We start from the raw sequence: 13,132 nt of genomic DNA, 5'->3' as shown, positions 1-13,132 counted from the left end.
TGCAGCCCTGGCACAGAAGCCCCACGAAGAGAAGAAAAGGCCTTGCTACTGCAGTGTTACATCCCACCTGGCGGGAGGCGCACTTTATTTTCCAAACTGCTTGGAGCAAATCAGCGTTCACTTTTATGAGATGACCAGTGTGTCACCACCCAGATTCTCTGCGTCCTGAGCGCTTAGAATCGACTCTGGAACAGAGCACATGCTTGCTCCGGATCTGCTGGAGGGAAGAGGGGATATCCCGAGCCCCGGGGAGAGAGAGGCAGCACCTCCAAGCCCTGCCACTGGTCTCTGTTCCCTGGACAACAGCCACTGACAGGCAAGGACATGCCCCAGTGCAGACTGTATTTCTTGTGCTTTTCCACCCCACTCGGCTCCTGAATGCAAGTCAACGGCTTAATCCGGTGCTTGGGTGAAGGAACAGCTCTGTGTTTGTCAGGTGAGCACTTCCAGGAAGTTTCAGAGACGATCTGGACCACATGGAACGTTTGCCTTATACACCGACTTACATGGACTTTCTCCATATGACTCCTCCGTATTCCCGTAAGAATTTCTTACCCTTTGTAGCAATAAGTTAATTGTGAAGACTTAGAAAGCCTCATAATCTTTAACCTTGGTCTGCTGTTCATTGTTAAAAAGGCAAACAGGCTTTATTTACTTAAGAAAGCAAGAAACTTTGGGTTAGAAAAGTAACAGAAACTAATTTTAGAAAATACATAAGAAGAATAAAGAGGAAAACAGAGACGAGATCAATGCTTATGGCAGATCAACTTACTTCAGGGCCAACGATAACCATATAAACGCTGGGCTCCTCTTGATGCCATTCTTGGGGAGAAAAAAAGAAAAAAAAAGACTTTTAAAATGGTTTTAAGTCACAGCTGAAAACATAAATCAGTTTAATATTAATTACGCTACAATATAAATTATTTCGTATCATTTTGCTTTCATTCATATTAGTCAACTTATAATTATTTTATATGTAAGTATGTGACATTTTATGGTTTTAAGGAAAATATTTTTTTCTAGCACGTTGCACATTATTCAGAGATCTAATTTATTAGGTAATTAGGATGGATACGCCATCACAATTCAATATGGATTTTAGAATATACTTTAGAGTCTATAGGTTAACTTAAGCAATGCAACAAAACTCCAAATGTATCATACAAATTGGCATGTGTAAAATATTGCCAGATAAAATTATTTTAGACTCATCATTATTGGCTATGTTTTATGATTTCCTCAGAAGCTGAGGGCAAGGAAAGTAGGAAACAACTGAAATGACTACACAGTGAGGTTATTTTTCTGGTTGTTTCCAAAGTAACAATCTAGAAACAGTTCTGCTGATGGGAAAAAAAAATGAGAAAACTCAAAGTCCTAAGGAGAGACATGTGAAGACAGGGAGCCCAGTGGAATTCCGCAGGCAAAGGGTCACCTGAGAACACATACCCGAGAATGCATCCACCAAATAGAGAGGGTCTTTCACTTGTCGGAGGCCACAGATCAGGAGAAACACGTGTAGACTGTCAGCACTTTGGTTAATCTCTGCAACAGAAGAGTTCAGGGTATTTTCAACGAAGAGGACTTGAATCGATGACCCGGTGACAATGTCCCCGCAGACACAGCTTAGAGGCTGCTGGGCTCTGACCTCTCAGGCAGCTGCACCCACACCTAAATTTTATCTTCATTTCACTGCATGAACTAACCGTTCCTCCTGGTGAATCAACCTGAGCTGAACTTGGCCTAATAAAGTAAGGATACTTTTGCTGCAGTGCAGAGGCGATAAGAACTGACTCAGTTATTACCGAAATGTCAGCCACAGGTCCTAGAAAATATTTCCATGCAATTCCAGTTAGGAAGAATCTTTTCTTTATGAAACTAGAAAGACGGTTTATATAGGAATGTCCTCTTGAGTTCGTATATGTCTATATATAGGGACACGCATAATGTATACGTGCCCACAGATATGTGAAATAAGAGGTTTAGGTTTGCTACATTGAAAGTTGTCGTGTAAGGCGAGTTGCAGGTGACCACACTCTTTGTGGTCCCTCCCAGCAAGAGGTGGAACCCATTTCCCCACCCCTAGACGCTGGGCTGACCTGGTGACTGGTATCAATAACAGAGCGGGAGTGACTTCTAAGTCTTGGCCGTGGGAAGCCTGGTGTGCAGCGTCCCCACCCACTGGGATGCTGCTGCCTTACATACAGTCAGGCCTGGCTGCCTCCCTTAGGAGAGACCCAACCACCCATGCAGGACCCGTCAGGCCTCAGCCCAACTTACAAGTGAGCCCACACACACAGTGGAAGCAGGGATGACCCAAGTCCAAACCGCCAATCCGCAAAATCATGAGGAAATCCATGGCGGTTGTTTAAAGTCACCATTTGTTGAGGAGGTTTGTTCGGCAGCTCATGCATCAACAGAAATACTGGGAACGTTCCCCGGTGGTCTAGTGGTTAAGATTCGGCACTCTCACTGCCATGGCCTGGGTTCAGTCCCTGGTCGGGAACTGTGATCCCACAAGCCACATGGCATGGATCCCCACAAAAAGAAAAGAAAAGAAGCCACCCTGCCTTCTTTATAAAATTTCAGTAAAGAAAAAGAAATTATTAATATTAATCCAAGCTAGCCTAAAGCTTCACCATTTCCAAACATATGTAATTGGACATAAAATCATGCAAGGAGAAGGTTTTCATTCATTCATCCCATTCTTTTTTTTTTTTTTTTTTGCGGTACGCGGACCTCTCACTGTTGTGGTCTCTCCCGTTGCGGAGCATAGGCTCCGGACGTGCAGGCTCAGCGGCCATCGCTCACGGGCCCAGCCACTCCACGGCATCTTCCCGGACCGGGGCACGAACCCGTGTCCCCTGCATCGGCAGGTGGACTCTTAACCACTGCGCCACCAGGAAAGCCCCATCCCGTTCTTAATGCAAATAATTTCATTCTCTCTGTGTTTTAAGTCTTGAGTTGTAATATAAATAGAACGAATGTAATAAGATATATTGACAGCACTCTGACACAATCACAAAAGCTAATAATAATAATAATACATAAGCAGCACTGGAGAAAGTCTTTACTGAAATGTTAAGATTCAGATGTCCTCTTAGAAAAACCTTAAACCATTATTACAGTCTCTGAATTGACTGTTGACAATTCACTGAGATATGTTGAGGTTTTTTTGTTATATATTTTCCCTGTATTTTCAGTATTGAAACTAACCTTAGAAATACAGACCTTCGTGAATACTTTTTTGACCAAAAGTTTAAGCTAGAGGCTATGTCCAGAATTTGAATTTGAGATCAGAAGAATCTGAGGTCAGGCATTTGAATCTGGGGTCAGGAGACAAACTCTTCTCTTTAGTAAATGATGTAGGGGACTTCCCTGGCAGTCCAGGGGTTAGGACTCCACGCTTCCACTGCAGGGGGCACAGGTTCAACCCCTGGTCAGGGAACTAGGATCCTGTGTGCTGAGTGGTGCGGCCATAAAGAAATAAAATAAAAATAATAATAAATAAATAAATTTTTAAAAATGATACCATTAAGGAAAGGAAGGTCAGGTGTGAAAAACAGCCCGAACCTACACAGTTAGGCAAGAACCATCAATGAATGTTAAAACTGGTGAGGGGAAGTCTGATGAGGACAGAAATTACAAGTGCCTTCTCAAAAATAACTTACTGATTACAAAGGAAATATAACACCTGGACATGGGGGAAACTGAGAAAGACACCCACTTAACTAAGGGAAGAAACCTTAACCCAGCGCACATGGCTTTATTTACACACACACACACACACACACACACACACACAGAGTTGATATAGTTTTTAAAAAATCACCAGTAATGGGAGAAGGTGATGTTATGTGTCTCCAGGTGTGATACAGTGAGAGGGATACAGCATCCCTTACACCATCATCATCATGTAAATACATGGACTATCCATTCAACTATACAAAAGGAGTGAAAAAAGGAAGGCAGAAGGAGAACCATGGAAGTACCAAAAGAGGGGGAAATCAAAGAACCTGTATTACCACGTTGAAAAAAAGTAAATACAAAAAGAAAACAAACACAAAGATGGCATCCAGAGACGGCACCCAAAGAAAGCCCTATTTTAAGAACCGATGCGATGTCTCGGTAAAAAGGCTGCATCTAATTCTTTCTTTTTGCTTTGTGACAAGTGCAGACGTTGGAAACCTACTTTGTTGCTTGACTTCGATTTGACACGTGTTAGCTACTCAGAACGGCAGGTTCGCAAGACCCGCTGGCCTTCTGGTGAGGTAAAGCTGGAGACAGGTGGCCCTCTACGTACCCCAGGATCCCTAGGAAAGCCAAGCTCGGGAGACGATAATCCATAATTTACAACACTGATCTTCACAACGTGCTGACTATGACTTACAGTAAGGTGTACACACTAGGCTGCAACCCTGTACACGTGAAACACGTGTTTAGACACGCAGACACGGTACAGTTTCAAAGAATCATCTAGATTTATCGCACACAGACGCTCTGATATTTTCTATTCTATTTCATTTCAACTTTTTAAAGCGCTGCTGCCCAGTTCACTAAATGATTTTGAGATCCCCCCGCAACCTACCAGACCCTAGAGGGAGACGGAGTTAATCCCATATTCTCTTGCCTCTTTCCCCTTCTTCTTCCTGGGCAGGAGATCAAATGTCATGGGAATTTAGAAACCTATATTAGAATAGGATCAAACAAAGAACTTTGTCTTATTCTTTGTCTTATTCTAGGATTTTTAAAAAAATTATTTTTTAAATTAAATGCAGAGACAACATTTGGGTTTGAGAGCGTACATGCACTTTTCATATACACCAATATCGTTTTCAGGAAATGGAGTGCAAAAATCCTGATCAAACAACCAAGGTCTCAGGCCTGACCTCATGGATGCATCAACTCTAAGTAATTCCATTTCAGCTTCTCCCAGGGCCTTGGCCAACTTTAGGGAAATGCACCGTGTTCATTCTTAGATTTTAAAAAAGAACTAAAACGTACTGGCCTCTAGAGGTCTGGAGGTGAGGCAGGTACCTACCTAATTTTTTTAGTGGATTTCATTTCCTCATTTTAACCCCAAGTTTATTTTTCTTCTCTTTACTTTTCCTCTCACATCTGGGATTCGCATAAGTCAAGGCTGGAACTCATCCCTTACAAATGCAACCGTTTACGTGTCTTTCCGATATTACCATTTCCTGAAGAACGGTATTTTTATCTACAAAACGAAACGTGTTGATTTCATGGTCTGGCACCCTAGCGGTCCCAACAGACTGAGCACCACGCTCCCAAATCCTCTAAGTGACTCATCCATCCGCTGGTTCTAGAATAGAAACCCGATCCACGTTTAAGCTACTTTCTTTGCCGTTTTCTATTCCAGCAGCTCTGTCATTTTTTTTTTCACGCATGATTATAAGGAGAAGAGAATTCAAGAACTTCTGTTGATTAGACTTAGTGACTTTTAGCTGAAAAATCTCATTTGGGGGGCTGTGAACGCATACAGGGATCTAATGACATGAATTTTCCATGTGAAAAAAACAAGTGAGAGGGCTTCCCTGGTGGCGCAGTGGTTGAGAGTCCGCCTACCGATGCAGGGGACACGGGTTTGTGCCCCGGTCTGGGAAGATCCCGCATGCCGCAAAGCGGCTGGGCCCGTGAGCCATGGCTGCTGGGCCTGCACGTCCGGAGCCTGTGCTCCGCAACGGGAGAGGCCACGACGGTGAGAGGCCCGCGTACCGCAAAAAAAAAACCACAAAAAAACAAAAAACAAGTGAGTTTTCCTAGGAACAGCCTGAGGAAGGAAAATATGACCATTTGAGTTTTGCATATGAGAGTTTCCATATAGAAATACAAATAGAGTTTTAAAGAAGAGAGAGAGAAAATAAAATAAACAGTGAAAATAGAAATAAAATGAAAATAAAAACCAAGGTGTGTCCGGGTCAAGTTTAAGCTTTCACAGTTTCGGGATTTGATGGCCTGAGAGGCACCATTACTCTACATGCATTAGTTACTGGCATTTAAAAGCAAAAGTCCTGGATCACTGAATCATAACAACATTTAAGACGTACCTGGAAACACAAAGACCAGATAACTAACTTGATATCTAAACACATACCTTCGGATCAGAAGAGCTAATGAGAACATCGCGTGAAAAATTATAACAATGCCACTTAGTGCCTTTCATCTATTTTATTCTTTATTTGTTCCTAGTTGACCTGTTTGATCGTGGAATCTGGTTGGCATAAAACTGATTTCATGTTTTAAACTAAGGAGACTTAGTTAATTTGCTAGCTTGGGCTTAGAGATATAACTGAACATTCTCAGCAAACCCGAGACATACCTTAAAGGGGAATAAACCCCGAAATTGACATCAGATATTTAAGAAGGTGACTATAAACCCTGGGGACTAATCCGCTACCCGCCTATTAATATTCAGTGTTCAGTGAGGCCCTTCCCAACCCACTCCCCTCGATTTCAAGGTTAACAATTCATAGGAATCCAGAGGGTGAGGATTTGATCACTAACGGTCTGCATCAAGTTCAATGTCACTTCTGTTTTCACTGTCTCAGCCCAGAGTGGAAGTGACAAAACACAATCATAGGTTTAGAATGCTCCAGTGGCCAGGCTGAGATAGAGGATGGGTGAGAACGGTGGTCCACCTCTGGAGTCTGAAAGTTGACAAAGATGAACGACTGTACAAATGAGAACAGACCCCTGATCATAAAACCCTGAGACGCCGCTGAATTCTCCACCTTAACGCTTAAGCCATCCTCCAGCAGTCAGCTCCCGCAGACCCCGCCGGAGCCTCCCTGAGCCCATATATTCTGAATGCATTTACAGCTTCTGATCGCACACATTAAGAGTGAAGTGAAGCCAACGTTTCCAAGAGGGGGTGTTGTCTGCGGAGTATTTTAAATCTCCTGGCTATTCCGTTAATCACTCAACAGTAAGACTGGTGAAACAAGCAACCATCAGGGTACAGACCCTGATGACAAATCACTCTCCTTTTGGAAATTATGAACCTTAGTTACACCACAACAGTGACCTCTGATATACAGAAGATGGAATAACCTTACAACAGGCCTTTTTTTTTTTTTTTTTTTTTTTTTGCGGTACGCGGGCCTCTCACTGTTGTGGCCTCTCCCGTTGCGGAGCACAGGCTCCGGACGCGCAGGCTCAGCGGCCATGGCTCACGGGGCCCAGCCGCTCTGCGGCACGTGGGATCTTCCTGGACCGGGGCACGAACCCGCGTCCCCTGCATCGGCAGGCGGACTCTCAACCACTGCGCCACCAGGGAAGCCCACGACAGGCCATTTAAAATGGGCCTCCTGGTTCTGAATAACGGCTTACACTTCCTGACACGATAAAGCAATTGGATGGTGTGGGTTCATTTGTAATGCTGACAAGAGTTCTGCCATTCTTGCTGAGATTGATGTAAAACACTTGGAAAATTATTTATAATCAAATGTTTGGAAATTTCTTCTTTTCAAGGGAAGCGAACGCTGACACGGAGTACGTGTTGGAGGTTTTGTCTGAAGTTTTCGGAGTAAAAACAGGCCTGGGGTGTCCTCCTGTCTGCTGAGGGCAGGGCACTGATTTTGCATTTTCACTCACTTCTCTGACATTTACAGCAGGACCTGCAACTTCAACTCCCCCTAATCGTACCCCTGCATTGTCATCTTTAGGGATAAGTATTTCAGGTTAAAAGAGATGACTTCTCAGGCCCCAAATTGCATTTGCTGAGATAATTTTAGCTGTTCTAGTACCTTTACCAGAATTACAGGGCTGATCGGCCTGCAAGGCAGTTATAATCCCAAATAGCATAAACTTATGGGCTTCATTTGTGGACAACTAAAGTTTTTACACTTCAAGATATTGTACAATACAATAAAATGTTGCTTAAACACTGTAATTATGCTTGGATCATACCATGCACAGAAAACACAATGGCATCACATGTAGAGAAAATGGTACCCTCATAGCTTCACTGATGGACATGCACCCTGATGTCACCCTTCCAAGGTGACACACTTACACATCATGTAAGATGTATGAAAGCTCTGGTTAAATGCATAATCTAATCCAGCAATTCTACTTTTAGGAATTGCTCCTAAGAAAACAATTGGGCAAACATATGAAGATTAAAATCCTAGCACTTTCATCACCGCATATCAAAAAGTTTTTAAAAAATCTAAATTCCCAACCAAAAGGATTGTTTGGATACAGTCATAGAATTTTAAATACAATAAAGGAATTAAAAACATGATGTAATTAGAACCAATAAATTTATATTTCAAGGTATAATGCCAATGTATTACAAAAATCAAGTGTATCTCTATATACTAGCAACAACTAAAATTCAAAACTGAAATTAAAAAGAAAACCTTTAGGGCTTCCCCGGTGGCACAGTGGTTGAGAGTCCGCCTGCCGATGCAGGGGACGCGGGTTCGTGCCCCGGTCCGGGAAGATCCCACGTGCCGCAGAGCGGCTGGGCCCCGTGAGCCATGGCCGCTGAGCCTGTGCGTCCGGAGCCTGTGCTCCGCAACGGGAGAGGCCACAACAGTGAGAGGCCCACATACCGCAAAAAAAAAAAAAAAGAAAACCTTTATAGCACATCAAAAATAATAAAATCCTTAAGAATATTTTTAAAAGACATGAAAGATCTGTACAAATCATTATGAAGATAAGTAAGACTCAAGCAAATGGAAAGATACATCATGTTCAGAGATCTTAAGACAAATTATTGTTAAGACAGCAATTCGCTCTAAAATGATCTGTGGATTCAATACAACAAGATTTTATAGAAATTGACAAGATGATTCTAAATTTTGTATATGGATATGCAAAAAAACCTAGAAGAGCTAAAACAATTCTGAAACAAAGTCATAGGCTAACCCTATCTGATTTCTAGACGTACCATAAATCTACAACAACAAGATAGCATGATACTGGCATAAAGGTAGATTTATACAGACACAAAGGAACACATACAGTAAACTGATTCTCAGCAAAGGAACCAGAGCGATTCATTGAAAAACATTTTCAATGATGCTGGAATTGACAGCAAAAAATGAATTTCGATCCCTACCTCCTAATATCACACACAAAATTTAATTTCAGATGGATTACAATCCTAATGGAAAAGCTTAAACTTCTGGAGGAAAAAACAAGGAAAATACCTTTTCGACCTTAGGGTAGGCAAAGATTTCTTAGGCAGGACTCAAAGGGACTAACTATTAAAGAAAAAACTGATAAGCTAGACTTCAACGAAATTTAAAACCTCTGCTCTTCAAAAGACATAGCTAAGAACACGGAAAGGTAAACCAGAGAATGGAAGAAAACATTCACAATATATGTATCTGACAAAAAGCTTCTACCCAGGGGGAAAAAAAAAGCAGAAAACCCTCCTGCAGACCAAGAATTAAAAGACAACACACTAAAACATTTGGGCAAAAGGCCTGGCTAGACACCTCACCAAGGAAGATATCGATGCATAAATGCCCAACACCACAATCAAATACCATTTCATGATCCCCTAGGATAACTACAATTAAATAGACTGTCCACACCAATTGTTGGCAAGGATGTGCCATAACTAGGTCTCTCATCAATGTCTGTGGAAATGTAAAATGGTACAACACTTTCGAAAACTGTTTGGCTGTTCTTTTCTAAGGTTAAGCATGGATCCACCCTACACTCAAGCTATTCACCAGAATCCTTGCACAAGAATGTGGAGAGAGAGCAGTTTTATTTATAGTACGTAAAAATGGAAAACAATTCAAAAGTCCATCAATAGGAGAATAGAGAAACAATGTGGGACACATCCCTACAATGGAATAGGACCCGGTAATAAAAAAGGAGGAGCACACAATGTGCATGAATCTCAAAGACGTGACGTTAAGCAAAAAAGATGCCAGACACGAAAAGTACTTACTGCGTGATTCCACTTAGATGAAGTTCAAGAACCGGTAAAACGAACCGATGGTGATAGAAATTGGAATGGGGTCCCTTACAGAGGGATGGGAATGAAATACGGAAAAGCACAAGAGGGAACTTTCTTGAGCAGTGGAAATGTGATCTGTCTGGATTAGGGTATTTATCCATTTGTCAGGACTCATCTAATCTTACCCTAGAAGTCTGTACTTCACGCCACGTAAATTTTACTTTAGTTTAGAAATTTTTAAGAAAGAATAAGTTAGCTCATATTGTTACTAACATAATGAATAAATAAAGCAGGTTAGAGCCGTTAAGTACAGTTTGACTCTACTTTTGTCTTTTAAAAATCATTATATATATGATTATTTATACGTATGTACTATTTAAACATAAAATATAAAGTCACACCTAATTATATATAATTTATATATAATCTATATATAATATAAATAATATAGGTATCATACATATGCATTTATGATAAATATACAAATATCACATATTTATATATTTACATGATGATTTTAAAAGACAAAAATATATAATAGGTTAATACAGCTATAATTTAATATTATATATTAATGCATGAAAAGCATTTACATACACGAAAAATTGTTGAGAAAGATACATCAAAACACTAATAGCAGTTCCTTTTTGGTGCTGAGATTTCAAGTGGTTTAAAAGTTTGTTTCTTAATCTGACCTCCATCTTACAATGGTCACTTTTTTTTTTTTAATTTTTGGCCACGCCACGCGGCTTGCAAGATCTTAGTTCCCCGACCAGGGATCGAAGCCGGCCCCATCGGTGATAGCGCCAAGCCTTAACCACTGGGCCGCCAGGGAAGTCCCACAAGAGTCACTTCTTATGTGTGTAGCTAATAAAGTAACACCGAATGAACACAGGAGGATGGCATCCTTAATAAGGACAAACGTCACAAGGTACTAGGTGTTTGGGAGGTTTGTCCGAAGAGCAGCGTCGCAGAGGCTGGCACTACTCGTCCTCCTGCATCTCACTGGGATGGGACCACTGACGACACCTCGGCAAACGGGGAGAAACCGAGTTTGTTCTAATCATGCCTTGCTCCCTCCTTTCTTCTACCCAAAGAGTCCATTTCTTTGACCCTGGCAGCCTCTTCTTCAAAACCATGTGAACCTAGCAGGGAACTGACGCAAGGCGGCGAGATGCACTTGAGTCAAAATCCTACCCGAAGATTTCAGCTCTTACCTGAACGCTGAAGGAAGGTGTTCCAGTTAAAGGTGGTGTTCGGCACTGTTGCAATTCCTGGGTCAAAGGAAAGAGAACAAAAGAAAGTTCACGTTGTTGAGACATAACCAGTTATTTTGTGTTGACACGCAAATAACCGTCATACTCGGTTCTTATAAAGAACTAAAGTTCTGAGGGCTTTGCTGAATTCCCATGAATCTCTCCAAGCCTGTGCGCTTGGAGATGAGCCCACAGGAGACTTCTCTGGCGGTCCAGGGGTTAGGGCTCTGTGCTTTCACTGCCGAGGGCCCGGGTTCGATCCCAGGTCGGGGAAGTAAGATACCGTGTGCCACGCAGTGAGGCCAAAAACAAAAATAAAAAAGAAAATAAAATTCGCCCACAGTTCCCAAGGAGAAAAGATCCATCACTTGCAACCCCACCATCCATTCCTGGGCCAAACTGTCTCTAGGTCACAGAAAGCTTGAGTTCCTAGAAAATGCCTATAGGTGACAGGTATCCCAAACATTTCCAACTAAACTCTAAAAGAAATTACATAGAAATTATGTCTGTATTTAAAATTCCTCATCTCAACCTTCTAAATCATACATAATTTCCTGCTATCTGTGTCACTTTTTCAGACAGCTTTCAGTTTAAAGTTCTCTGAAAAAACGAACATTTTAAGATTTCAAAAATCCAGAGGCAACATTTAACAGATTATCTCGAGAGCAGAAAAGATGTGAAATTTTATGGAATGTAAATTAAGTCGTCGAACCGCCTCTCCAAGGCACTCGTAAGCTGGCCATTCACACTGACTAATACAGACTACAGTTAGTAAAGTCTGTAGTAAAGTCCACTCCACGCCTGCCCCAGCACAGACTGTGAGTGGATGTGTTCCACCCGGTCCTGGAAACCCTTAATCCCTGTTTAGCAGGTTGAGTCCTCTAGTTTATCCGGCTGGAAACCGAGGTTCATCGCGGTTAATCGGGATACAGAATGTTAGGTGTCAGAGGCTGCGTCCAAACCCATGCGCTGCATCAAAGCCCATGTTTTTCCTGCAGCACCGTCTTCCGTGGCTATAAACAAGGGGCTGTGGCAGAGGAATGGAAGGTCCAAGCCCAGGCCTGCCCTGACACTTACCCCTTTTACGCATACTGAGTCAGTGCATCGTTTTTTAAATGGGAGCTCCAAGAAAGAGTTCATTTGATGAGTGATTCTGCTGCTAAAAGTATCCCTGAAACCACTAGAGCCTTGATAACGTGATGTTTATAAGGTGGACTTGTTCACGTGACCCTGGGCTCAGCACGGGTTCAAACCTAAACTCAGTATCAGCCACATGTTCTCTGGAGCTACTGTTTCCCTGATCTCTATTTTGCGGGTCAGTGGTTCTTCCCTGGTGGTGCAGTGGTTAAGAATCACCTGCCAAGGCAGGGGACACGGGTTCGAGCCCTGGTCCGGGAAGATCCCGCATGCCGCAGAGCAACTAAGCCCGTGCGCCACAACTACTGAGCCTGCATTCTAGAGCCCGCAAGCCACAACTACTGAGCCCACGTGCCTAGAGCCCGTGCTCTGCAACAAGAGAAGCCACCGCAATGAGAAGCCCCCGTTTGCTGCAACTAGAGAAAGCCTGCACGTAGCAACGAAGACCCAACGCAGCCAAAAGTAAGTAAATAAATCAATTTATTAAAAAACAAAACAATGTAGTGACAGTTTCAGGTGTACAGCAAACTGATTCAGTTTTACATATACATGTATCTACTCTGTTTCAAATTCTTTTCCCATTTAGGTTGTTACAGAATATTGAGCAGAGCTCCCTGTGCTATACAGTAGGTCCTTGTTGTTTATCTATTTTAAATATAGCAGTGTGTACATGTCAATCCCAAACTCCCTAACTATCCCTTGCTCCCACCCTTCCCCTCTGGTAACCATAAGTTCGTTCTCTAAGTCTGTGAGTCTGTTTCTGCTTTGTAAATAAGTTCATTTGTATAATTTCTTTTTA

At 42.2% G+C, this 13,132-nt stretch overlaps 1 protein-coding gene across 2 annotated transcripts in view; it reads right to left on the bottom strand.

Moving 5' to 3' along the window:
• GLT1D1 (glycosyltransferase 1 domain containing 1) overlaps window positions 1-13,132 on the bottom strand; it is an 89,845-nt gene that overhangs the window by 37,026 nt on the left and 39,687 nt on the right. Inside the window, exons 6-8 of one of the 2 annotated variants that reach the window (XM_065890064.1) lie at window positions 11,158-11,214; window positions 1,447-1,542; window positions 773-822 (exon numbers count right to left, since the gene is read on the bottom strand). The exons of the other annotated variant lie outside the window; for it this stretch is intronic. Coding sequence (XP_065746136.1) covers window positions 773-822; window positions 1,447-1,542; window positions 11,158-11,214 — 203 coding nt within the window. The remainder of the gene's footprint in view (window positions 1-772; window positions 823-1,446; window positions 1,543-11,157; window positions 11,215-13,132) is intronic. 2 annotated transcript variants of the gene reach the window in all.

This window comes from Phocoena phocoena, chromosome 13 (assembly GCF_963924675.1).
Source record: "Phocoena phocoena chromosome 13, mPhoPho1.1, whole genome shotgun sequence".
NCBI classification, from domain to species: domain Eukaryota; kingdom Metazoa; phylum Chordata; class Mammalia; order Artiodactyla; family Phocoenidae; genus Phocoena; species Phocoena phocoena.
The sequence above is the reverse complement of the archived record's forward strand: the minus strand, read 5'-3'. Positions and strand labels throughout refer to the sequence as shown.